The following is a 25092-nucleotide window of genomic DNA, read 5'->3' as shown; positions in this document are numbered from 1 at the left end:
TGTGGCATGGGATCCCTTCCTCCTCTATATCCCCATCTTGCACCCCACGCTACTTTGAGCCCAGGAATAACACAGAACAAATGACTCGGGGTGTGTTGCACATAGCTGTACCCACACACACCCCTGTGGATGCAGCATACGTCCCTTCGTACTGTCAGCCCCCAAGGGAAAGTGATTTACACCCCTCTGCGTGTGCATCTACCCACGCTCCCCCTGTGTGCTGCTCTACTCTCATGCACACACAGGCTGGGAATCGCTCTCCACGTTGGCTTTCGTTGAGCTGCAAGCAGACAGGAGTTATTTCTTTTGCTTTGGAATCTATAGGAGGAGGTGAGGGGCCGAGAGCTGCTGGAGTTGGGAGGGTGGGTGGGGAATATTGGGGAGAGAAAAGCAGGGATGGGAAAAACGGACAGACAGACGGACGCATCCCCACCACCCACATCTCAACGTACCTTGGAGCAGAGCTGTAGGATAGGGGTGTCCTCCCGTACCTCTGCATTGAGGATGGTGCTACTGGGGTCCCAGCACCCCCACCTGCAGCGGGGCGAAGCGTGGGCCAGGGGCGGCCACTCCGCTTTGCTGCAGCAAAAGGATCCAGCTCAAATCCTGAGCACCACCAGCACCGCTCAGCTCCGGCCCCATTTGTGTTCCTCCCCCCCCTTTCCCCACCAGCCCCATCTCACTTACCAGTCCTTCCCCTCCCCCATTGCAGCTATCCCAGGCACCCACTGCTCTCCTTCTCTGCTCTCCTCCTCTGTGCCAAAGAGTTTTTCCCAGCCCCGGAGCCAGGATCCTGTTTCCAGCACCTCCCTCCACCTGTCTCCCAACCCAAGTCCTCTCCAAAGGGGCTCTGCATCCTTTAACTCCCCCTCTCACGTCCCAAAATCCAAGTGATTGAGAAGGGCTGAGGCTCCCCATCCCTTCCTCCACAATGGATCTCAAGGGTCGCAGCACTTTTGGGGCAGCACCGTGCCAACATCACCTTTAGGACACCTCTCACCCTCCACGGTTGTCTTGTTTGGGATAAGGAGGACTTTGGCCATCCCAAACATCACATATGGAAAATTGGACCCCGATCACATCTTTTCTTGCAGGATTTTTCAGCACCCATCCACCCTGGTGCTGAGCATCCAGGTTTCCTCCTGCTTTGGGTGGGTCTAAGCACATCCAAGCCCCTGTGCTTGCATTTCCCTTTAGGAAATGAGTGAGCAATCACTGCCCTGCATGGATTTTCTCCTTCTAACCCCAAAACTTGACCCAGAACCTCCAACCACACAACTCCCACGTTTTATCCTTATGATTTCTCCCCACATTATAGCAGTTTGGGGTTTTGGTTTTTTTTTGCCCTTTGAGAAACCCAGAATAACCCACCCCACTCCTTTAGGTCCCACCTGAAGTCAGGAACAGGAGTTTGGTGCCTCCTGGGGACCATTTGCCTCTTTGCATTTGATGGATGAGCCAGTTCTTGAAAAATAGGGGAATTTGGAGTTCGTTTAGGTGAAATAAATACCTGTGCCTTGTAGATACGTATCACCTTTGTTCCTCTTAGCATCCCATGCTCAACCCTTGGTTAAGAAGGCTGCAAAAATCCCAGCCCCGCATGCTAGGAGAAATGGGATGCAAGCAGGAAAAAGCACCTTGGGCCGCCCTTGGGGTTTTAGTTTGGGATTAAGCTTGGGGCCACTGAGAGTGCTGAGTCTGAAGGGCTGTTAATAGGAACGCCTTGAGAAGGAAAGCGCACACATGAGCCAAAATTTTGCAGGGCCTGTGATTGACAGCTGGTTTATTGCAAGAGCTGGAATAAGAATCAGGCCAGGCGCACAGGGGAGCCCTGCAGGCAGGTTGGGTCCAAACCTCCTGATTTAGGGCAAAATAGTTAAAATTTGGTTCAGGACTCGCAGCAAATGGAAAGGGCTGGGCCATGTTGGGGGACCCCATTGGGTGTGGAAAGGGCTGGGCCACCTTGGGGGACCCCATTGTGACCCCATTGGGATTAATCTATGGATCCTCATCCCACTCCTCGTTGCACAGGTCGGTTTCACAGCAGGAATATCGGGATGTCAGGCGGGATTCTGCATCTGACGCCCTCTCCCTGCCGCAGTTCAGGGCAGAGGTGCAGCCTTGTTGGTAATAGAGGGTCATCTTCCCTATAGGAGAAAGGGAAAAGGCAGCATTAAACTCATCGTCTCCACTGAGATAAGATTTAACCTCTTCCTACAGCCCTTGGCAACGTCCTCCTCCGTTCTGCAAACCTGCCTGGATTCCCACGGGTACCCAAGGATGGCCCCCATTTAACTGAAAAAAATGATACCATTTTGAATCCATAAAATAAATAAATATAAATTTATATATATATATTTATATATATATAAATGAAATAAAATAAATGGTTTTGAGCCCCACTTCCTACCCAGGGAGGTTTTGATGATGGCACATTTCTCCCTCCGCTCGCAGGTGGTTTCGTTGGCCCCAACGTAGCACCCAAAGTAGGGGATTTTGTATTTGCAGACCTTGCACTGAAGTGCTTCAACTGCAAGGGAAGAAAAAAAAACAAAACAAAAACAAAAAAAACACGCAAAGAGTTTTCAGCCTAATTCTGCAGAGATTTGGGCCAATTCTTCCTGATTAGAAGGCAGCAGTGACCCCGAAGATTGGGAGCCCAATGGGGTCCAAACATCACCTTCATTCACAACCCACTATGGCACAGAATAGGTTGGGTTGGAAGGGACCTTGAAGAACACTCAGTTTCTATGGTGTTCTCACCATTAAAGCCAAATTAACTCCAGTCCTAATTAACTCACCCACTCCAACACACAGGACGAAAGCCAGCCCAACGAAGAGCAGCTTCATCTTGGGATGGAGTTCCTTTGGGAATCAGCCCTAAAGTGGGGAGAAAAGGGATAATATAGAGACGAACATCCATTTGCAATGCCATTTTTTGGGGGGAAAAAACAGAAATTTGAAGCGTTTAAGAGAAAATCCAAGCGCCCAACGTGGGGCTCGAACCCACGACCCTGAGATTAAGAGTCTCATGCTCTACCGACTGAGCTAGCCGGGCTTACAAAAACGCCTTTTTCTGCCTTTTTTCCCCCCGCCTTAAGTTACAGATTTGGTAAAAAAACTCAATTTTACGAGTTTCAGAGTTAGCTTTATACAGAAGCTAATATTATACAGCAAAATGAAGACACGCTGCAGGATAAAAACCCAAAATAAAACCCCAAAAGGGGATCCCTTACCTGAATCCCACCGGGTCTGGCAGCACCTGCAGCCCCCACAGCCTTTATAGGGGCTGAATTCCTCCCATGTTGGGGCTGACCTGGGACTGAACGACCTGAAAGCTGCTGGATGATATTGTTTTATGGGAACAATGCTGTGAGCACCTGGGCAAACACAGCACTGAGAGCAAAAAAAATATTCATTACGTGGGTGAATACCTCTGAGATCCCTCAATTTCTTCGCTCGTACATAGGAAATCCCCCCCCAAAAATTGCTCAAAAATCCATGGTTATGGCCTTAAATAACACCATGTTTAATTATGGCATGGTGTTTTTAATTAGGGTGTGATTCCAAGAAACCTGGCAGGTTGTTTCAGAGTCCTTTGGCTTCACCTGTGTCAAATGAAGGTGGAGGTTTTGTGGCTGTTCTTGGGCTGATGGCACAAATCCCATTGACACACAGGTTTTCTGAAGTGTGAAGCCGAATGTTTGCCCAAATTAAGGGAGATGTTCTCAGTATATGGCATTAAATCTCTGAAAATGGGGGATGATATCTGAAAATGCGGGGTATGGTGTCCAAAAATGGGGAATGGTATCTGAAAATATGGAGTATGATATTGAAAATGGGCATAGCATCAGAAAATGTGGGGTAAGGTGTCTGAAAATAGAGTATAATATCTGAAAATGGGGCACGGTATGTGAAAATACTGGGTAGGATGTTTGAAAATGGGGTGTGATATCTGAAAATACGGGGTATGGTGTCTGAAAATGGGGCAGGGTGTCTGAAAGTTTGGGGCATGATGTCTGAAAATTGAGTATGATATTTGAAAATGGGGCGTGGTACTTGAAAAAAGGGGGTTTGAAAATGGGGTGGGAGATCTGAAAATATGGGGTACAATATCTGAAATTATAGGGTACAGCATCGAAAATGGGACATTCGATCAGAGAATATGGGGCATGGTATCAAAAAATATGGGGTCCAGCATCTGGAAATATGGGGTGTGGTGTTGAAAATAGGATATGGTGTCTGAAAATACAGAGCATGGTATCTCTGTATATTTGTATTTCTAAGCTTTGTGCTGAAAATTGCAGAAAGGACATTTTCTGGAAGGTATCGGTGCATCCTGCAGCCCTTTCATGGTTAACTGGGGCCGGGTTTGCTGCTCTTCATCATCGGGTTCCAAGCTGGAAAGGTTTACACAGCATTAAAACCTTAAAACTCAACGCAGCACTGAAGGAGGCAAACAGGAATCGCTCTGCAATGCGAACACAATCCTTCCTTACGAACAAAATACCCCGATTTTGCACCTTTAATCCCATTTATATATATATTTCCTCCCAATATTCCTTGTTGCACAAAATAACCCCATTATTTTTCCCCCCCCCAGGATTGAAGGGGAAAATAAAACATCTCGCCCAACGTGGGGCTCGAACCCACGACCCTGAGATTAAGAGTCTCATGCTCTACCGACTGAGCTAGCCGGGCTGGTAGCTGCCAATTGGCAGTGAAGCACTAATCAGCGTGCTAATTGCAGTTGTGCACCGTGCAGGGGGAGACCGGAGCATTGCAGGAGAAAAAGGGAAGGAGCAGAAGAGCTCCGGGCTGAGAAATTGGGTTTGTTTTCCTCCTTCTGGAGTGCAAAATCTGCACAACGCACGGAGAGGCTCCGGGCAGCACCAAAGGGCCGTGGGATTTATCCGTGGGTGCTTCGAGAGGAAAATGAGGTTTAAAAATAAAAATATATATTATGTTCGACGTAATATATAGGTTTAAATCAGCTCTTCCCTGACCGGGAATCGAACCCGGGCCGCGGCGGTGAGAGCGCCGAATCCTAACCACTAGACCACCAGGGAACCGCACACAACTGTGCTTTTACCATTTGCCCCCCAAAATTCCATTTTTTTCTCCTCATTTTGCCGCTCCTCAAACAAATGGGATTTTTATCTGCAGGGGATCCGCTGCATTCATCTCAAACAGCCCCAAACCTCCCCTTCTCAGCTGCGATAGGAAGAGCGCTGCTATTTCTGCTCCTCTACGGAAGGATGAGGCACTCTAATTATTATAATTACAGCTTTTCTCATCCTTGGCAGCCACGAGAGTCCCAGAATATCGATTTTTCTCTGATTTTTGGCCATCCTTCCTCGCTGGGAGACAAACAGAGCCCCACCATTACGAAAGGCTGTCCTCCAATTATTGCACAGATCTCATTTCGCATAGAATTCCCCATTTCCAGACTCCAACCTTCCCCCTCCAACAAATTCCACTTTACAACTAAAGCCGTATCAACAAATGGGATAAAAACGTGAACATAAGAGGTTGGAAGCAGCTCAATAGGGAAAAAAAAATCCTTATTTTCCCCACCAGACTGAGTCTGTTCGTAGGAGAATGGAAACACGGCCCCAAACAAAAGCTCAGTGGGGATGTAGGTCAGCAGCAAAGAGGGGAAAGCCCAATTTAATGGCAGCGAGCTGTACTCAATGTTAATTGAATGGGGAGGCTGAGAGTTTTGGCTGCTGGTCCAGGTCATGACCTGGGAACAAATAAATCCATGCAGGAGCAGGAATGTGTGAGCATGAGGGCTCCTGCATTTATGCTGTTGCTTTTTTTTGTTTTGTTTTGTTTTGTTTTTGTTTGTTTTGTTTTTTGTTTTGGCTTGTGTTGGGGATGTGTGAATGCAAAATGTGGTGTGGGGAGGGAGAAGAGCTGAGGGGTGGCTTAGGAAGTGGAAATAGCATTTGGGGTATGGAAAATAGGCAGAGATAAGTGCAAAAATGCAGGAAAGAGGGGCTGAAAACGTGAGGGATTCCTGGAAGAAAGTGTTTTAAGTGAAAATATGGGTGAAAATGGGAAAAAAGTGGTATGGGTGCTCAGATGAAGGGGATTGAAGTCAAAGTGTGGGAAAAGAATGGCGAATCGTGCTCAGGGTTTGTAGAATAAGTCAAAGTACGGGGGAGAACGGGGAAAGGCAGCATGGATCCTTAGAAGAATAAGGACGTGTAAAAGATATAAACGTGTAAAAAAATTAAAAGGTGAACGAAAAGTGAAGTGTTTCTGCCCGGTTTCGAACCGGGGACCTTTCGCGTGTGAGGCGAACGTGATAACCACTACACTACAGAAACCACATGCAGAGCTGCTATAGCCCAATATTTCCAGTAGGATTCACCAAATCTCTCTTTTTCCACCCAAATTCATCGCTGAACCTCGAAAACGGCCATTTTTTGGTAAGCAGCAAAGATTGGAGGCATGAGGAAGAAAAAAAAGGTAAAGAGAAAGAAAATAAAGACTCCGCTCCACTTTATGGGTTAAAGTTCCCTGACCGGGAATCGAACCCGGGCCACGGCGGTGAAAGCGCCGGATCCTAACCACTAGACCACCAGGGAAAGCTGAAACACAGCTCTATTTATTTTTATCTCATTTTTCAATATATTTTTCCCTTCATTCTGTTATTTTCTTTCATTTCGCCTTTTTTCTTTTCTTCTCCTCTTCCTTCTTTCCTCCCCTCAATTTCAAATGCTTTTCCTCGTTGCAAATGAACTCTTTCCGCCTTGCACGTTGCCAACACTTCCTTCAGTCCTATGCAAAGCATTGCAAAAAAAAAAAAAAAAAGCAATAATAAACTGTGGGATTGGTAAAATAGTGCTCAATAACAGCTCCCTGGTGGTCTAGTGGCTAGGATTCGGCGCTTTCACCGCCGCGGCCCGGGTTCGATTCCCGGTCAGGGAAAGGTGTAATTATTATCCCCAAATTTTATCGCATTTATAAATTCTCAAAAAAACCCATGGAAAATACCAGCCTGAAAGCGGTGCTGTGAAATTTAGATTTTTCCTTTTTGTAACCACTTTTCCTTCCACCTCCTGTGCGGCTGGAAGGGATGAGAAATCACCAAAATCGTGAAAATAGGTTAAAAAAAATAAAAGGAAGGCAGGTGTTTCTGCCCGGTTTCGAACCGGGGACCTTTCGCGTGTGAGGCGAACGTGATAACCACTACACTACAGAAACCCCTATGTAGTCCTGTCTTTGCCTGTCCCCTTTGTGACCTCAAAATCTGCTCTAAAAAAAACATATTTTTAGGTCACTTTGCTAATTTTTTAGGTCTTTTCTCTGGTTTTCTGCCGAGGAAGGCTCGTTTTGCTGATTTCTCACTCACTTATGCATCTGCTGTAGTAATTTGCAGTTTTTCCCAACGCAAATCGGGGCAAATATTATGGCAAAAAAAAAAAAAAAAAAAAAAGGTGGTTTTACCACTGATGGCTTTGAAATAAAGAGAAAAATCAGAATAGAAGGGAAGTAAATGCTGCTCTGCTGTTCCACCTCCATGGCCGTGCACAGGACCGAGGAAAACTTCCATTAAATCAACCATTTTGGGGCAAAAACGGTGAAGTATTGCATCTCGTGGGGTCGTAAGAAGTGAAGGGGAAAAAAGATATTAAAATTGAGTGGGGGGAAAGGCAAAAGTGCACTTGTCAGGAGTGGGATTCGAACCCACGCCTCCAGGGGGAGACCAGAAATCCCAGCGGGGAAGGCAGAGCCTTGAGTCTGGCGCCTTAGACCACTCGGCCATCCTGACGGCGAGAAAATGGGCCCTAAAAATGCATTATCTAGATCTAAAAATGATGAGTTTTTTTAAGTATATATTTTAATTGGGTTTTTATGGGGTTGGTCATTATACGGTTGTTTTAGATTGGGAAAAACAAAGGGGGAAAAAGTCAAGCGCCCAACGTGGGGCTCGAACCCACGACCCTGAGATTAAGAGTCTCATGCTCTACCGACTGAGCTAGCCGGGCTGCATGCTTTAGTCTATTTGACCCCATTTTGGTGTTGGTTTCAGCGGTTTCGGTGCCGTTGGGGAGCTGCAAAATGTGTAATCGGGCTGCGTTTTCCGCGCATATTCCGAAAAAAAAACCACTTTATTTGGGGCAAAAAAAAAAAAAAAAGAATAATATTAGTTCGGAGGTCAATTAAAGGGAGAATTCAATTAAAGAGTGAAGGGAGGGGGAGGAAAATGTGCCCCTATGGAGGTTTCTGTAGTGTAGTGGTTATCACGTTCGCCTCACACGCGAAAGGTCCCCGGTTCGAAACCGGGCAGAAACACTTCAGTTTTCAGCTTTTCCACTTTTTGATATTTAATTATTTTTATTGTTGCGTTTGGAAGTCAAACCAAGTTGGGAAGGAAACAGAAACAGAAAAAAGCAGAAGAGTTGTTCCCTAGGGAGGTCTTTTTGGGGAGGAAAATCAGAAACTTTCCAACGAGTAAAAGGAGAAAAAAAAGAGAGAAAAGAACCTTTTCCCTGACCGGGAATCGAACCCGGGCCGCGGCGGTGAGAGCGCCGAATCCTAACCACTAGACCACCAGGGACGCTGGTAGCTCACTCTCCTTGCCTCACACCTACCCAAAGTTACTCTTTTTTTTTTTTTCTTTTTCCTTTTTTCTTTCCTTTTTTCCTTATTTCTTTCCTTTTTTCCTTTTTTCCTTCAATTTTTGATCATATTTTCTTCAATTTTAGCTTCTTTCCTTCGAGGTTGATCACTTTGATGACCTTCAAGGGTCCCTCCCAACTCAAACGATTCTATGACTTAAGATCAAGATCCTGAAAGGCATTCTGTCTCCTAATTTTGACTTTAATGCTGAAATTTGGGGGGGGTGTTTAAGCAATGCGGCCATTGCACGATGCAGGAATGGCTGCTGTGCTCTGACCCATCGGGGGTTCTGCAGATGTTCCCGTTCACCACCCCCAGTCCCATTGCCCACGCTGAAAAAACACCACAACTGCTGCTTTAAGAGGTAAATTCTTATTATTTCCGCAGTTTGCATCCAGGATTTAGCAGATAACACTTCTGGGGTCACGAACCAAAAGCCATCTCTGTGGTTACGTCCTAAAAGTCATCTTTGGGGACGCGTCCAAAAGGACATTTCTGGGGTGATGTCCCAAAAGCTGTCTGTAGGGTGACCCCAAATACGGGGTGATGAAACCATGAGGTCAACTCTGGTTTGGGGTGATGAAACCATGGGGTGTTCCCAGATTTGGGGTGATGAGACCCTTTGGTTTCCCCAGATTTTGGGTAATGAGATCCTTTGGTTTCCCCACATTTCGGGTGAAGTGCCCCTGGGGTCTCCCCATATTTAGGGTGATGAGACCATGAGGTCTACCAAAGACTGGAGGTGACGAAACCATGGGGTGCCCCCAGAATTGGGATGATGAGACCCTTTGGTTTCCCCAGAATTGAGGTGATGAGACCACGAGATCTCCTCACACTTGAGGTGATGAGACCCTTTGGTTTCCCCACATTTGACTGAGTGATGCTCGAGGCGTTGCTGCCCCATGGGGTCTCACGGGCACAATGTGAAGCAGCAGCCCCTCCCCAGGCAGAGCAATGGAAGGACCCTCTCCCCTCCAAAAGACGTAGGAGGGTAGGCAAAAATGGGCACCTCGTTGTTGGCATCGAAAAACGCCACTCGCCCGGCCTCGTAATCCAGATAAATCCCAATCACTTTGGGGGCAGAGAGCAGCGTGATGGGGCTGGTGGGCGATGTGAGAGCCTGATACTGTGCCCCACATTGCCCCACAGCCCAAATCCCCACCTCGGGTTTGACGCTGATCCTCCCCTTCCTCTCCACTGACTCCTTGGCCACTCCGACAGCCCACGCTTCCCCATCTCCCACCTCCACCTCCCAGTAGTGCCGCCCAGAGTTGAAGCCTTGGCAGCCCAGGATGCAGCGGGACGAATCGAAGCGTTTGGGGTTGTCAGGGATGGGGTGCCGGGCTTCTTCCCATCGCACACATTTCTGGTCTTCAGACAGGACCAGCCGGGGATGCGCCGTGTCGGGATCCAACGTCAGATTTTCTGAGGGTGGAAGAGATGAGCGTTGGAAGCATGGCTTGATCCCAAAGGGCTTAGGGCTGTGATTTCCCTGCTTTCTCTTAACCTCACAGCCATAATTTCCCCATTTTCCCCACCCAAGGACATTCCAGCTCCCAATTCAGGGTACTGGAGTGATGCAGGAATGGTTTCATTCCTACAAGGATTGAGGAAGACAAGTATTGCAGTCAATATGAAGTTGGAAGGGACTCTGGGGAACATCTGATCTGTATTTCATCTCCCACTATTCCTTAAAATCCTTTTTTTTTTTTTTTTTGATCCTTTGATCCATTTTGTTGCCTATAGACATGAAGAATTAACCCAATTTTTTTTTTAACACTAAAGAGGATCTCACTTGAGTTCGTACCACCCATGAAAACATGCTTGAAAATCCAATTGACCAAATATTCCATTTGTTTACTAGAAGGAAATATACATAAACTGTCAAAATAGGGCAAACAGACCCAAATCTATTGCAAACTCAACCCTTCTCCTCCCTACCTCGAAACTGCATCAGTGTCTCCTTGAGGGAGGTGTTTTTCTGAGCAGGGCTGGTTGGGTTTTCTTCTGCTCCAGGCAAGATCTCTGCCACCTTCTGGGATTTCTCATTCTCCAGCCTGGAAGGATGCACAACATTTCCTATTTTCCTTGCTGGTTTGGGTTTTTCCAACAACCCACCTCCTTTACCCACCACCATTCACATCAGGGTCTGCTATGGGGGTGGAAATTCCAATCCATTTCCCCTTCTGGCTGGATGCACTCCTAGGTTTTTAATTATCGGGATAATTTAGTTAGATATTTGAGTAGGGTTGCAATTTTGTATGGCCCAGGGCACCTTTTTCAGCGCCCTACTTATATCCTGTAGGTCTATAAAGGGGGTAATATGGGAGCGGGATTTCATTGCTGAGCATCACAGCTGTAGGAACAAATTACACTCATAGAGTCATAGGGAAGGAACCACAAACCTGCTCAAGATGTTCCTGCTGTCCTACAAGGGGAAGAAGGGAGAAGAGCATCAGGGTGAGAGCAACGTCAACCCAACATCAGCCAACTTTCATGACCCTTCTCCTTCTGTATGTGTGTAATTAGTGCTAATCATAGAGTCGTTAAGGTTGGGAAAGACCACCGAGGTCATCAGGTCAACCCACCCCACTCATAGAATCACTGAGGTTGGAGAAGACCCCAAAGTCATCAACTCCAGCCCAACCCATCACCCCCATTACCACCAAACCATGACCCCAAGCACCACATCTACACCCGGATCTGCACACCTTCCTTAGTGCTATGGCATATTTCAATGTTCCAAACCAGGATTCCCTGCAGGTAGACTCAGAGGTTTGGATGACCGCTCTGTGTGTGATGGGATGCAATCTTTAAGAATGCAATCTTTTTGGATGCAGATGTATGGTTGGATGGATGAACCCCAAACCCATCTAAAATAGGGATGCGAATCAACTGTGCTTGAATTAAAAACATTTTGAAGCTAATAGTGATGGGAACCTGTAGGAATTCACACGGTGGCTGCTGGCATTTCTCCTCCAGCTCACGGATCTGCTCACTGATGGAGGAAATCTCCTCCAGGATCTTGGCCAGGTTCTCCTCTTTTCTCCTCACAATTTCCTGGTCCAGCTTTTCCAGCCGCCCCAAGAGGAGACGCTCCTGCTCTTCCACGAACTTCTGCAGCTCCTTGATGTCCAACACCACCTTCTGCCTCTCCTGCTGGACCTTCTCCTGCAGGGAAATTCAGTGCACGGGTTTAGAAACACTGAGTCAAAGCTGATTCATAGGGATGACTTTGTGTGCAGAGCAGCCATAAATTCCATTGCAGGGCAATGAGCAACACTCTTTATTTTTGCTACTTCTAGGCTGGAGGAGGGCATTTCCCAGGAGCTGTGATCTTTGTACCCAGAATGCTGCAGACCTTTGGCCAGCAGGGCGTGATATGTAGGGATGACTCAAGGGAAGGGAAGGCACAAGGCTGCACTTACGAGGAATTCCAGGCTTTTCCCTTCCTCAGCCTCTTTCAGCCCCTGCAGTTTTTCCTTCTTTTCCTTCAGGATCTGCACGTGAGCCTGGATTTTCTCCTGGATGGAGAAAAAACATTTTTCTGGTGCATTTCAATCCAGCCCTCACCCTTATGTGAAATTCTGGGCTGATTTTCAGGATCTCTACGATGGTCTGGGAATGAGACCTTGAAGAACATCGGGATGAACAACGATGGAAGAAAATGGAGAGCCCTAAAGTGGAGAATGGCCATCCGCTAACCCACAAAACACATTGAAAAAGGATAAAAACTCAAATACGGTGGGCAAAGCCACACATCAGAGCCATCCTTCACCATCCTCCTCCTCCTTGGTGTTCTCCACCATCTCCTCAATGGGGACAGCGTTGGGATGACCAACGATGGAAGAGAACAGAGCCAACAAAGTGGAGACTGGCCATCCACCAACCCATGAAACACACTGAAAAAGGATGGAAATCCAACTATTTGTGGGCAAAGCCACGCAACAGGACTCCTTCTTCACCTACCTCCTCCTCCTTGGTGCCCTCTACCATCTCCTCAATGGGGACAGCGTTGGGATGACCAACGATGGAAGAGAACAGAGCAAACGAAGTGAAGAGCAGCCATCCATCAACCCACAAAACACATTGAAAAAGCATGGAAACCCAACTATGGCAGCAAAGCAACACACCAGGACTCATCCTTCACCCTCCTCCTCCTCCTTGGTGCCCTCCACCATCTCCTCAGTGGGAACAGCATTGGGATGACCAACGATGGAAGAGAACAGAGAGCCAATAAAGTGAAGACTGTCCATCTTCCATCCAAAACACATTTGAAAGAAGTTGGAAACCCAACTCTTTCCAAGCAAAGCAGCCCCCAAGACCCTTCCACGACCCTCCATACCTTCTGCTCCTCCACCGCCTCCTCGATGGGGACGGCGGCGTGCAGGCGGTGCGCCTGGGACTCCCTGCACACCAGGCAGATGGGAGCCTGGTCCTCCTCACAGAACAGCTTCAGGACCTCCCGGTGCCTCTCACAAAGCCTCTCCCCAGCGTTGGGGGCCCTCAGGCTCAGCCTTTTGGCAATCTCGATGATCTTGGCCAGCTCACGGTTGGGTCGCAGGTTTGGCTGCGTGGCCGTCGCCTTGCAGCGAGGGCAGGGGAAGGTTTCCTCCTCTTCCTCCCAGCAACGGGTGATGCACGCCCTGCAGAAGTTGTGCCCGCAGTGGATGGAGACGGGATCTTGGAAGAAGCCCAAGCAGAGGGAGCAGGAAGCCTCATCCTGGAAGCTCTCAGCTGGGTCATCTTCATCCATAGTGGTGACAGCAATAATGACAGAGCAGCTTTCGTTTTCTACTCAGTCTGTTCCCCTTCCTGCAGGTGCTCAGTGAAGGTGAAAGGGAGCAATGAAGATAAAACCGCTTTAATTACTTCCTGCCTCGTTAAGAGCAATGCAGGACACCCTCCAAGACCCAGAGGAATGGAAGGGTAGCCCTATTTCCACCCAGGCCGTTCCCCTCCCTGCACGTGGAGGGACAGAGAGTTTCATTGCAGTGAAAATAAACAGCCTTAATTACTTCCTGCCTCGTTAAGAGCTGCAGCCTCTTTAGGGCACCCCCCTAAATCAAACACTAAGGGAAACGGATGGACGACCCCAACCCCACTCTTCCCTATGGGGCTCAGCCCCCAGCAATCTGCCTGCATTGCTCATCAATAAAGGCACTTTTACAGCATTAATTAATTAGCAAAACAGCTTGATCAGCCCCCCCTCTCAGCCCCAAAACCTCCCCTTATTTCTTTACTTCTTTTCCACTCATCGCTCCCATTTCCGCGCATGCCGATGTGCAGCACTCACCCCCATAGCTCTACTTTCAATTCTGCTTTTAATCAGATTTCTGATTTTGTTTTTCACGGCTCAGTGCTGAGCCGAGCAGCAGCCAATTACAGCTTATCTTTAATCACATCCTGTTGCCAAAAGCTTTCACTCTGCTCGCTCTGCAAAGCCCCCGTTGCGCCCAGCCCCAAATCCACCATTTCGCCCCCAAAAGTGGCTTCAGAAATACTGAAAATGGTTTTAAAAATACCAAAGGCTGTCCTGGAGCATAATTCCTCATCCCACTGAATGAGAATCCCTTAATTTGCTCCATCCCACAACCCACCGCCCTGCAGCACATGCAAAGGTTGCATCCTGCATGCAAAGCAAGCAGTGCATGCTTGCACGGGGACAAAGCAATGCATCTTCTGAGAGCACCCCTAAGCAACATATCTGCTGTTATTTGTGCCTGGGGTTCCTCAGTGGCTCACAGCTTTTGCGTGCAGAACACTCAGAATGAAACCAGCGGGACGTTGATGTCCTCCAAACCCAACAACGCTGCTTTGCTTTGCTTTGCTTTGCCCCAAAGGGCCTGAATGGCCCCACCTGCACCCCACACCCACCCTATGGCCATGGGGTTTTCTTTTTTTTTCATTCTGAAAAGTTTAGGGCCTCTTGGAGGGGCATCCATGCATGGCTGTGGGTTTTCTGATCCCACTCTGTGGCCTCGCTTCCTGATCCCATTGCCCTCCTAGGGGGATTTTGGGGGCATTCAGTGGAGATTTGGAGCAGTGTGGAGGAAACTGGGCTTTCCGGGGGCTGTCTGAGCCCATTTTTTTGCGTGTAGGAAAATGTGGTTGAGAGAAAATGTGGTTGAGGGAATATCTTCCCAAAGGGAGAGACCGAGGAGTGGGTGAAGCATCCATTGCCACATCCAACAGATGTTAAATGGTAAGAAGCCATAGAGAAGGGAACCATTTTTTGTGACATCAGCCCTAAAACTTAAAGCTTAAGCTGGCTTGAGCGAGCCCAGTTCAGAAATCTTGGTGCTTTATTATTATTATTATTATTATTATTATTATTATTATTATTATTATTATTATTATTCCTAACAACTGTTCATTATTGCTGTAAACTGAGGTGGGGCATCATTAAAAATAATCTCATCCTCCTGCAAACGAACCCTGAGCTCACAGCGAGCAGCACCAGGAAGTGTTGTGACCAAGTGTGGGCTCAGGGGGGGGCAGGAGGCTCTGCTATGGGGCAGAGGCGTTTGCTCAACCCCTTCCTGCAAGAAGAGCAAGAACATGACTAATTAAGGCGGTTTTTTTAAATGGGTTTCTGCTTAATTGCTTCATTGCATCCAAGGCATGGATGTTTTGAGTGCCAGAGCAGCAATGTTTAGGGCACGGGTATCTCTTTATAGGGAATGCAAACAGCAAGGCTTGGACCGTCAGTAGTTATCCCCCATCCCAGCTCAGACCCCTCCCCAAATCCCCTTTGCTCCCATCCCTGCTGTGGGTTTTGTCTCCTTTCTTCCTCCCTGCCGTGCCATAGGGACCAGATGTTTTGGTGCTGATGTTTAGGGCACAGAGACCACTATGGGGGATGCAGACAGCTCTCCCACCCCAAGCCCCCTCCCCAAATCCCTTTTGTTCCCATCCGTGCTGTGGTTTCATCCCCATTCTTCCCCCCTACCAACCCATGGGGACCAGGAGATGTTTAGGGCACACTTATATGGGATGCAACCATTAAGCCATCACCACCTCTCCCCCACCCCAAGCTCAGCCCTGGCTCTGCCCACCCCAAACCCTTGGGGGTGGTGGGAAGGGAAACGCCTTTCACAAAGAAAATGAAACTCTCAGTGCTCTGTGGGGCCCCATGGCTGCACCCAACCCTACTGCCCACCTCCCCAGCGAAGCCTCCTGCCCCATTTGCCTGGAATATTTCCGAGATCCCGTCTCCATCCACTGTGGCCACAATTTCTGCAGGGACTGCATCACTCGGAGCTGGGAATGGTGCACGGGGGATTTCTGCTGCCCGCAGTGCAAGGAGACAGCAGCGGAGAGGATTTTATGTCCCAACCGGGAGCTGGCGAGGATGCTGGAGATCGCCAGGAGGCTGAGCCTGCAGGCAGCCCACAGGGATGCTGCGGGGCAGGAAGGATGCAAAAAACACCGGGAACCTCTCAGCATTTATTGCAAAGATGATGAAGCTTTCATCTGCCTGATCTGCCGCGAGTCGCGGCTGCACCGGGCTCATGTGATGCTTCCTGTGCAGGATGCTGTCCAGGAATACAAGGTAAAGGCTTTATTTGTTGGTCGGGGTATTATTTTTTTTATTGCATTTTTCCTTTTTCCTTTCCTTTCCTTTCCTTTCCTTTCCTTTCCTTTCCTTTCCTTTCCTTTCCTTTCCTTTCCTTTCCTTTCCTTTCCTTTCCTTTCCTTTCCTTTCCTTTCCTTTCCTTTCCTTTCCTTTCCTTTCCTTCCTTCCCTTCCTTCCTTCCCTTCCCTTCCCTTCCCTTCCCTTCCCTTCCCTTCCCTTCCCTTCCCTTCCCTTCCCTTCCCTTCCCTTCCCTTCCCTTCCCTTCCCTTCCCTTCCCTTCCCTTCCCTTCCCTTCCCTTCCCTTCCCTTCCCTTCCCTTCCCTTCCCTTCCCTTCCCTTCCCTTCCCTTCCCTTCCCTTCCCTTCCCTTCCCTTCCCTTTGTCACCATTCAGGTGTGATGCTCCCTTGATGGCACTTCGCTACAGGGCTGCAATGCATCCCACCCCACACCCAGGGCTGTAAACGGGGGACAGAAGCGCCGTCCCCTCTCTCTGGGTGCTCAGAACCCCCAAAGCAAAGCAGGCTGTTTCAATATGATGCTGCACACCCCGCCTTGGTGTTTCTGCTGCTTCACTTCTCACGCTGGGTCTGACCTCAAGGTTTCTGCAAGCCAAAGGGCCAAGGGCTTCACCCCCTCCTCCCCATTGCAGAACTCAATCTGGTTCTCACCGCGCATCTCTGATGCAGCACCGATTGCTAAAGCTAAAAAACACAGCAATAAAGAGGATGCTTTCAATGAGTCGGATCTAAAAGCTTTGTGGCATTTATCACCATTTAAACCATTCCCTTGTCCTGAGCTTCTGGACCAAGAGGCTGAAGGGGAAGACCTGGAGCTGACCACAGTGCAAACCCCCTCCCAGATAAATGTGTTTCAGGCTCTCTGCAATCTCCCAACTCCTGGAATCGCAATTTCTTCCCCCAGGAGCAAATCCAATCCCATCTGCAAGCACTGAAGGAAGGCAGAGACAAACTCTTGGAGTTCCGAGAGGCTGAATTGAGGAGAAATTGGGAGTATTTGGTGAGCATCTGTTTAATTGTTATGAGCAGGATGGGGGTCTGGGTGGGTTCCTTTGGCTTTAGGTGTGATGATCAGAGTTTTGCATTGGGATTGGGGTCTTTCCACGCACCGAATCAGTTGAAGCCTGGTGTGGGTTTTTAGTTTTGGTTGATTGGGGTCTTTTTAAGGATTATAGGGAGAAAAAATAGCAGGTGGAGTTTGGAGCCCTGGGAGGGATTCAGTCAAGGGATGGAAAGCAAAACCTCATCGGGAATGGACTCAACTGGGGGATGCAAAGCAAAACCTCATTGGGAATGGACTCAATTGGGAGATGCAAAGCAAAACCTCATTGGGAATGGACTCAGTTGGGGGATGCAAAGCAAAATCTCACACCAATGAAGCATCGTTGGCTCGAGGATGCATTGCAATCCATCAGGACATCCCTGCTGTGGAATACTTTGGGATAATCAGGCACTGCTTCTTCCTGGGGGTGCAGGATTTGCTGGCTCCTCCTGTGACCCCTTCTCCTTGCAGGAGAAAACCAGCACCGAACGGCGGAAGGTTTTGGGTGTATTTGAAGGGCTGCGCCTCTTCCTGGAGGAGCAGGAACATCACCTGCTGGCCCAGCTGGAAAACACGGAGAGGGACGTGGAGAAAACGCAGGAAGAGAACGTCACCATCCTGACCAAGGAGATCTCCCACTTGGATGCCATCATCCAGGAGATGGAGGAGAAGTGCCAGCAACCAGCAAGCAACTTTCTGCAGGTGAGGAGGTGGAGAATGCCTCTCGGTTGGCATCACCGTGTTTTATGGCCATGGGTAGTGGCCAGCAGAAAGCTGTTGGGTTTTCAGTAGGGATTTCGCTACCAAAATCCATTCATTGGGTTTTCTTTTCCCCTTTCTCCTTTCCAGGACATCAGGAGCACCTTGAGCAGGTATGGGGGGAGCTTCCTGAGCCCGCCTCGTTAAATGGAAGCAAATGGGATGAAGGGGAGAAAGAGATGCCATGAAGTAGAAATGGCTCCAGGCTGGGGATGGTGGTTGGGCTTCGGGCAACTTCCTTCTTCCCTCTTCCTCCAGGTTGGGAAAGGAGATCTTCCAGCAGCCCACGTTGCTTCTTCCAGACCTGGAAAGGAATCTCAATCACTTCAGGGAGAAAAATAATGCATTAGAGGAGATTCTGAAGAACTTCAAAGGTATTGAGCATGGGCTGGAGTGGGGAGCATCAGCTGTGTTTGCTGGAATCAGAACCATAATGGACTTTTTGAAGAGAAAAGAATTTCTGGGCAACATAATCCACACTGAGATTATGATGTTATATCAGATATTTCTTTTCTTCTCCCATTTCTTGTAGAAATCCTGATGTTTGAACTGCCTGAAAAGAGTAAGTCCATCTTCTGGAGCAGGAGGGATTGAGAGAACCCAAAGGAAGGATGAGAGCAGCATGGGATGGGCTGTGATTTGGGGGAAAATCTGGGGAAGATACTTCTGTCTGAACAAAGCAATGAAAAAGAGGGGGAAAACATCTCAAGGAGTCAGGGAATCCTTTGCCCAAAGAGGGAAGAGGGTCCCAAAGATGGTCCCAAAGAGGGAAGAAGGTTCCAAAGAGGGAAAAGGGTCCCAAGGAAGGAAGAGCATCCCAAAGAGAGTAGAGCTTCCCAAGGGATGGGGTGAACTCCAGTGGACCTCCCTGCTCATCCCAGCAACCCTGGGGTCATGGGACATGCTCTGATTTCCTTTGGCAGTGAGTGTGACCCTGGATCCATCCACAGCTCACCCCCAGCTCGCCGTGTCAGCGGATGGGAGCAGTGTGAGGTGGGAAGAAGCCCAACGGGATGCAGCCAATGAGGAATTTGGGACCGATCCCTTCGTGCTGGGCCATGAGGGCATCACATCGGGGAGATGCTGCTGGGAGGTGGAAGTGACACCCAAAGGCTCCTGGGCTGTTGGGGTGGCCAAGGAGTCCCTAAAGAGGAGGGAAGAGAGCGGTGCAAGCCCTGAGGTTGAGCTCTGGTCTATGGGTTTCTGTGAGGGACAGTTTTGGGCTCTCTCCTCCTTCGAGCGCATGACGTTGTCCCAAATCCAGGTTCCCAAAAGGGTTCGGGTCACCCTGGACTACGAGAGCGGTCAGGTGGCATTTTTTGATGCTGATAAGAGGGCTCTGATCTTCATTTTCCCATCGGCATCATTCAAAGGGGAGAGCATTCACCCTTGGTTCCTGGTGTGGGGTGAGGGCTCTCAGATCACGTTGTGTCCCTGAATATCTCCTGTACCCAAACACCAACGTTACATCCCCAACATTCCTATCCCAGCACTCTGGGGGGCTCCGACTGAACTCCTCATTGGGTTTTCTGTCTTCTCTTCCCATTCCCAGCGACCCCAAAAGGTTAAGCACCTTTGGATCAGGGTTCAGAATTATCAGTGCCAGTTTTGGGGTAACAGTAGCAAACAGAGACCCTTCTACCTCATCTTGCATCACTCTGATTCTCCAGTCTTACGGTTTTAGATGAAATAAAAAGGTTTGTATGCCATAAAGTTTTTCTGTGCCTCTTTATTCACCGCTTCTGGATGTCAGGTTCATGGGGATTAAGGGGAAACCAACGGGTTCTCTTATGCATAGAGGTGCAATCAGATGGGGAGAAACAGAAATCTTTAATCTTTCTGATCCATCAGATGTTCAGAACGACTCTGAGGATGTGGGAAATAAATCTGAAGAGTTCGTTGGCCCAAATCCCAAGGATTTGGGATGACTAAACCCCATTCCTGGTGTCTGCACAAAGTTGGCTGTGTTGGAACCCAGAACGATCCATTCAAGTGGGTCATCCCCGAAAGCGTTGTGTTCTGCTGTCTATTGGCAGAGAGAAAGACACAGAGGGGAAAATTAAGTATTTTATTATGAATCATTGTACACTCTGAGGTTTCAAATACCAAATCTTCAAGAAGAGTGATTTGAAGGTGACCATCTCAGATGGGGACAACAGTACCTGATCAGAAAAACCCTGGGGAAATCTGTCTTTCTGCCACTCTTTTGAGAGGGATTTTCCCTTTTGACCACTCTTTTCTACATTCCAATCACCCAGTGCAGCACTTTTCCCTTTTGTTGCCCCGTTTTTCTCTTGCTCAGCACTTCTTAACAATATCACGCCAGTCAATATCATATCAATGTGATTCCATGGCGGTAGGTTCATAGGGATGAAGGACACATAAAAACCCAACTCCTCATTTCATCTGCTCCCCGCGGGATGGGTGGGGAAGGGGCTGTCTCTTTTTAGGCTGTAGGATGTGGGGTGGCCCTCGTCCGTGTCTCAGGGACACAGCCTCAGCTTGGACCTGACCCCCACCACCCACAGCCACGGACGGACCCCTTCCCCAGCAAAAGACGCGTGGGAAAAAACAAAGATGATCCCCCCTTCATCGGCATCAAAAAATGCCACCGTCCCTCCGGCGTAGTCCAGGTGGATGCTGACCCTCCTGGGCACCCAGCGCAGAGCTAACAGGGTCACCTTGTGGGTGGTGAGAGCCCGGATCTGTCCCCCCCATTTCTCCACCCCCTAAATCCCCCCTTTGGGACATAGGCTGAGTTGACCCTTTCGTGGGATGGATTCTCGGGCCACGCCGATGGCCCAGTCCCCTTCATCCCCCACTTCCACCTCCCAGCTGTGCCGGCCGGAGGAGAAGCTTTGGTGGCCCAAAACAAAGGGCCAGTAGGCGAATCTTTCGGGGTTATCGGGAAGGTCCTGCTGTCCTGCCCCACGTTTCACACTCTTTCTGTCTTCGGAGAGGACGAGGTCAGGGTGAGCGGTGTCGGGATCCAGGGTGATGCTGGCTGTGGGGTGTAAGAGGAGGGGGAGGTTTTGGGGTCCTCAGTGCTGAAGCCACGAGGATGTGGAGAGGTTGGATCCCCAGCACTAAACGAGATGGGTGTGCTACATGTGGCCCCACTTGAGTAGGGTTGTAGGATGGGACCGTCCCTCCCAACCTCAACCATTCTGTGGGGCCATGGGATGGCATCAGGAGGGTAAAAAATCCCAAAGAATGAAGTAAAACGATAAAAGGTGGAGACCCCTCCCACGTGCCAGTGCTATATGACAATAAAAGAGTGTTTTGAGCCCCCAAAATGACCAGAAATAAAGGTGTTTCTACAGACTTCCAGCTCCAAAAGAAATGGTGGGGGGAGAAAAAATGGAAAGAAAGAGATCTATGGGATATTACCTAGCAAAGCCTGCAGTGCTTTATCTCCTAGACCAACCCAGACCAGTTCAGCCAACCCCACCCCCCCCCCAAAAAAAAGGAGCTGAAATCTGAAGGCAGGGATAATGAATGAGGTCAACCCGCCCGCCGTATTTGCTGATGGGAAATGGTTATTCATCAAGGCGAGGGATCTGCCCTGGGGCCATCATCCCAAATTACAGCCAGACTCGGCCTGCAGGGTGAAGAAAACTCGTTTGGTTGCCCTGATTTTGTGTATTCCTCCCTCAGCCTCTATTTTTGTCCATTTGGGTACAACCTATGGGTCCAGGCACGTCTCCATCCAACAGGTAACGCGGCTTTGGGTTCTCATGCTCAGCAAAAAGCAGTTATAGGAAAGGCAAAGCTGGAGGGGAGCAAAGACAGCTTCACCCATGAGCACTTCTCAGGAATTACAGCAAAACGTGTAATTAAGAGTGTGGCAAACGAGGTATTGAGTCCTTTGGGGCTCAACCACTCGTTTCTCCTGACTGGGAATAAGCCATTGCTCTTCCATCTCTCTGCACTATTCTGTTGTGTCCAGAATGAGTGATGGGCTGCTGGCTTTCACCAAAATATCACCATTTCCCACCTGAAAACCTTCTGAGTACCTTGAAGCTTCTTCAGGTGTTCCTTCAGAGCTCCGTTCCTCCATGAGAAATGGCACAGCCTCTCTTCTGGACCCGCTGGCAGCTGGAAGGTCACTTTTCCACACCTGGAGGAAGAATAAATGGAAAATCGATGCATTTTTTCAGGGTGATTACATTACAGAGTATGGCATCATTCCAGGAAATCCGATGTCATGAGAGATGAGGGGATGGAGATGCTTCCCCCCTTGGCAACCCAAACTTCGCAAGGACAAAAGCCGAGCTTTTCTTCTTGAAATAATCACCTAATTAATTACTTTTTGCTGGAGACCTGCTTGGGTGGGGTAGGTGAGAGAAAAGCTTGGAGATATTGAAGAAATTCTCTCATTTAATTCAGATGAGCCTTTGCCACGCGGAGGCTCAATTTTGAGATTAAAGCCCCTCTGATCATTACATCCCCCAGAATCACCAAGGGGATAAAAGCAGAAAGCAGCACATAGAGGCCATCCCCAAAATACCCTCCAGATCTCACAATTCCCCTGGAGCAGAGGAGCATTCATTGATGAGCTTCCTTCTCTATGGTCACTGCTTGACGCAAAGCTCACAGAACAGCTTTTCAGAGGGGCCACATACCTGGTGGTGGGGCTTTTCACATCCTGGGGACAGAAGAGAGGAAGAGGAGAGGAAACTCAGGTCAGTGCACGACCCATTTTGTCTTTAAAGCATGGAAAATTGAACTGTTCGAGTGAGGATGGACCTCTGGGGTCTTCCAACGTGTGCCCAGATTTGACTTTAAGCCATAGAAAAAGTGAGTTGTTTGGCTGGGGTTGCATCTGTTGCTCTCCCAGTTTGTGTTTCACTTTGTCTTTAAGTCGTTGAAAAAATGAACTGCTTAACTGGGGGTGGACCTCTGGGGTCTTCCAACACGTGTTCCATTTTGTCTTTAAATCATAAAATAATGAATTGTTTGACCAGAGATGGATCTCTTGGGTCTTCCTCCATCAGGAAGGTGAACCAACTCAAGAGCATCCATGCACGGCAATGGATCCTGCAGATCCACACCACTTTTATCTCCCAAACCAGCCATGGATTTCCCCTTTTAAAATGGACCCCATGAGAACTTTCTGCAGCAAGGTGAAAATATTGAGAGGTGAGGAGAAAACTGTGGTGGGAAGAGGAGGCTGCAGACCCCCATCTCCTCATCGTGGTGGGGGTTTTGGGCTGATGGAACGGTGTAAAATAGGAGGAAAACACCTAATGAAGCCATCAGCAAATTGGTCGGGGTGGGGAGGACATCCCTAAAGGATTTTTCCCCTTGAAAAGAGCTTTCCCCTTGAAAAGGAATTCACTCACCGAATGCTGACTCTTCTCTCCCTGTGGTTTCGTTTCCTGCTGGGAAATCTCCTCCGAGAGCCTGGCGGTGCTTTTCTGCCTCTTCTCAATCTCATTTTTCAGGTCTTCCAGCTGCCAGAGCAAGAAGAGCTCCGTGTTTTCCTGCTGAGCACTCTCTGCTGAGGCTCAGCTTTCCTTCTGATGCAAAAAGTGGAAAATAAAGAGCAGTGGGACTGGAAATACCACGGAGGGCTCATGGGTGGGCATCACCCACCGGAGGAACTCAATGGTGAGCTGGAACCCTTACTGAATTTTGTCGAATCTGGGAGGCAGGGGGAAGAAATCAAAGTCAAAAAGTCATAAAGAGATGGGCGTGAATTCAGGGCAGAAAGCTGAGGGTCCTAAAAGCACAGGAGGCAAAAAGGATGGAGAGAAATGACCCTACTGAATGACACGTTGCTGACACCTACCAGATCCTCCAGGTTTGGGCACTCCAGGGTGCTCTTCTTCCTCAGAGCCCTTCTCTCTCCTCCTTTGGGAAGCCTAACATCCCTCTGGATTTCTTCCCTGGTGAACCTACAGAACCTGTTGTTTTCAGCCCTTTGATGGGGTTGGGGTTTTCCCTTCCTGTTCCTTCCCATTCCAGGGTAGAGCTGCGGAATGGATGCGTCGAGCCTGCAGGTCTGCTCCTGGTGGCACCCTTGGCTGGGTGTGCTGGGAGCTCTGGGTTTCTCCTTTGTCTCTTCCCCAGTTTCTTGTCCTGGGGAGATGCTGAGCGATGTCACCTTGCAGTTTTGTCAGCTTCCTTTTAGGATAAAGCCGTCGGGAGTGGGGTTAGGGGGTGTATATGGGGAAACCATAAGGAAATAGGGGAGGAAATGTGCAGCCAGATCCTTGTGGGGATGTGGAGGAGCACAAGGGAGGGTCTTTGGGGTTTGGCATCTCTCTCACAGCCCAACACTAACTCAGAGCACTCACAATCCTGGCTCTGAGCTCTCAAGGAAACATTTCCAACCATTTCTACCCCACTGTCCTTGTGCTGAGCCCCACGGTGAAACACAAACGCCTACAAAATAAATCCATGCATTACGTATATATTTAATTTTTGCATGGCAACCATTGAGACACAACTGAAGGAGATGACTGCCATTGACTTGGGCAGGTTTGCAGGGATGAAATCCACTTCCAGCAAACCCTTCCAATTGGGAAGAGTCACAGGGATGGCACTCTGGGAGCTGAAGAAGTGGAAGCAAACTCCCTGCCACTGCTCCCCTGGGGCACAGAGCCTTTCATCCCAAAATAAGGCTCCCATCTTAGATGGGCAAATGAGTTTCTGAAAAAGACTGATTGCAGAGCTTGGAAAACAGGCTGGGCTGGAAACATCTGCATTGCAGATTTATGGAGGAGAATTGACCGTGGTGGGACCATTTGGCAGCAATGCATGGGACTGAGGAAAAATACCAACACAGCACAGAGCAATATTGAAATATCAGCTGTAGATTTGACCTTTGGGGATGGTGAGGTTGGGCTGTGTCATGGGATACACACTCATATCGCATCTGTTATTCTGAGCCTGATGTCGCCCTCTCCCTCCCACTCTCTTTTGGTTCCTCTTTTTGGTTCTACAATCACCAACCTGTGTTTATTTTGGTGCTGCCTCTTCCTCTTTTGTGCTTTCTCAGAAGAAAACGGGTTTTTGAGGGAATCCGTGCAGGTGAGTCCTAGCCCTGAGCAAC

General features: G+C 48.8%; 3 protein-coding genes and 11 non-coding genes across 16 annotated transcripts; 3 read left to right on the top strand and 11 right to left on the bottom strand.

The window, feature by feature from the left end:
* Positions 1-2985: 2985 nt before the first annotated feature.
* TRNAK-CUU (transfer RNA lysine (anticodon CUU)) lies at positions 2986-3058 on the bottom strand. The gene has a single exon. It is a non-coding gene; the product is annotated as a tRNA-Lys (tRNA).
* A 1570-nt stretch (positions 3059-4628) lies between these two features.
* TRNAK-CUU (transfer RNA lysine (anticodon CUU)) lies at positions 4629-4701 on the bottom strand. The gene has a single exon. It is a non-coding gene; the product is annotated as a tRNA-Lys (tRNA).
* A 296-nt stretch (positions 4702-4997) lies between these two features.
* Positions 4998-5069, bottom strand: TRNAE-CUC (transfer RNA glutamic acid (anticodon CUC)). Its single transcript has one exon. It is a non-coding gene; the product is annotated as a tRNA-Glu (tRNA).
* Positions 5070-6262: 1193 nt separating this feature from the next.
* TRNAV-CAC (transfer RNA valine (anticodon CAC)) lies at positions 6263-6335 on the bottom strand. The gene has a single exon. It is a non-coding gene; the product is annotated as a tRNA-Val (tRNA).
* Positions 6336-6524: 189 nt separating this feature from the next.
* Positions 6525-6596, bottom strand: TRNAE-UUC (transfer RNA glutamic acid (anticodon UUC)). Its single transcript has one exon. It is a non-coding gene; the product is annotated as a tRNA-Glu (tRNA).
* Positions 6597-6867: 271 nt separating this feature from the next.
* On the top strand, positions 6868-6939 carry TRNAE-UUC (transfer RNA glutamic acid (anticodon UUC)). Its single transcript has one exon. It is a non-coding gene; the product is annotated as a tRNA-Glu (tRNA).
* Positions 6940-7142: 203 nt separating this feature from the next.
* TRNAV-CAC (transfer RNA valine (anticodon CAC)) lies at positions 7143-7215 on the bottom strand. The gene has a single exon. It is a non-coding gene; the product is annotated as a tRNA-Val (tRNA).
* A 462-nt stretch (positions 7216-7677) lies between these two features.
* TRNAL-CAA (transfer RNA leucine (anticodon CAA)) lies at positions 7678-7783 on the bottom strand. Its single transcript has 2 exons — positions 7746-7783; positions 7678-7723 (listed from the first exon to the last, which is right to left on the bottom strand). It is a non-coding gene; the product is annotated as a tRNA-Leu (tRNA).
* Positions 7784-7927: 144 nt separating this feature from the next.
* TRNAK-CUU (transfer RNA lysine (anticodon CUU)) lies at positions 7928-8000 on the bottom strand. Its single transcript has one exon. It is a non-coding gene; the product is annotated as a tRNA-Lys (tRNA).
* Positions 8001-8234: 234 nt separating this feature from the next.
* TRNAV-CAC (transfer RNA valine (anticodon CAC)) lies at positions 8235-8307 on the top strand. Its single transcript has one exon. It is a non-coding gene; the product is annotated as a tRNA-Val (tRNA).
* Positions 8308-8500: 193 nt separating this feature from the next.
* TRNAE-CUC (transfer RNA glutamic acid (anticodon CUC)) lies at positions 8501-8572 on the bottom strand. The gene has a single exon. It is a non-coding gene; the product is annotated as a tRNA-Glu (tRNA).
* Positions 8573-8990: 418 nt separating this feature from the next.
* On the bottom strand, positions 8991-14845 carry LOC100540766 (E3 ubiquitin-protein ligase TRIM39-like). 2 transcript variants are annotated; one of them, XM_019621260.3, is made up of 7 exons: positions 13931-14845; positions 12980-13449; positions 12063-12158; positions 11575-11805; positions 11040-11062; positions 10576-10691; positions 8991-10059 (listed from the first exon to the last, which is right to left on the bottom strand). In XM_019621260.3, the coding sequence occupies exons 2-7, from the start codon at positions 13388-13390 to the stop codon at positions 9545-9547; spliced, it is 1392 nt and encodes a 463-aa protein (XP_019476805.2). In that variant the 5' UTR covers positions 13391-13449; positions 13931-14845; the 3' UTR covers positions 8991-9544. The 2 variants fall into 2 exon arrangements, with proteins under 2 accessions (XP_019476805.2, XP_019476806.2); XM_019621261.3 differs by lacking the exon at positions 13931-14845 and adding an exon at positions 13878-13919.
* A 147-nt stretch (positions 14846-14992) lies between these two features.
* Positions 14993-19719, top strand: LOC104909207 (E3 ubiquitin-protein ligase TRIM7-like). 2 transcript variants are annotated; one of them, XM_085238997.1, is made up of 7 exons: positions 14993-16189; positions 17136-17231; positions 17745-17975; positions 18123-18145; positions 18291-18406; positions 18565-18594; positions 18983-19719. In XM_085238997.1, the coding sequence occupies exons 1-7, from the start codon at positions 15770-15772 to the stop codon at positions 19468-19470; spliced, it is 1404 nt and encodes a 467-aa protein (XP_085095123.1). In that variant the 5' UTR covers positions 14993-15769; the 3' UTR covers positions 19471-19719. The 2 variants fall into 2 exon arrangements, with proteins under 2 accessions (XP_085095123.1, XP_085095122.1); XM_085238996.1 differs by having other exon boundaries at positions 18956-19716.
* LOC109370406 (E3 ubiquitin-protein ligase TRIM39) lies at positions 17745-25040 on the bottom strand. Its single transcript, XM_085239075.1, is given in 5 exon segments — positions 17745-21036; positions 22049-22152; positions 22658-22680; positions 23378-23488; positions 24335-25040. Coding segments are annotated over 5 exon segments (864 nt in total). The 5' UTR covers positions 24440-25040; the 3' UTR covers positions 17745-20515.
* Positions 25041-25092: the final 52 nt, after the last annotated feature.

Source organism: Meleagris gallopavo, chromosome 18 (assembly GCF_905368555.1).
Source record: "Meleagris gallopavo chromosome 18, MGAL_WU_HG_1.1, whole genome shotgun sequence".
NCBI classification, from domain to species: domain Eukaryota; kingdom Metazoa; phylum Chordata; class Aves; order Galliformes; family Phasianidae; genus Meleagris; species Meleagris gallopavo.
Note: the sequence above shows the minus strand (reverse complement) of the source record. Positions and strands in the feature narration are given on the sequence as shown.

Coding starts and splice junctions, on each gene's coding strand:
- LOC100540766 (XM_019621260.3), bottom strand. CDS start 13,390: ATGGATGAAGATGACCCAGCTGAGAGCTTCCAGGATGAGGCTTCCTGC. Junction 12,159..12,979: donor AGGCGGTGGAGGAGCAGAAG/GTATGGAGGGTC, acceptor TTCTCCATCCAG/GAGAAAATCCAGGCTCACGT. Junction 10,060..10,575: donor GACACTGATGCAGTTTCGAG/GTAGGGAGGAGA, acceptor TTCCACCCTCAG/AAAATCTGACGTTGGATCCC.
- LOC104909207 (XM_085238996.1), top strand. CDS start 15,770: ATGGCTGCACCCAACCCTACTGCCCACCTCCCCAGCGAAGCCTCCTGC. Junction 17,232..17,744: donor GGAGAAATTGGGAGTATTTG/GTGAGCATCTGT, acceptor TTCTCCTTGCAG/GAGAAAACCAGCACCGAACG. Junction 18,407..18,564: donor GATTCTGAAGAACTTCAAAG/GTATTGAGCATG, acceptor CATTTCTTGTAG/AAATCCTGATGTTTGAACTG.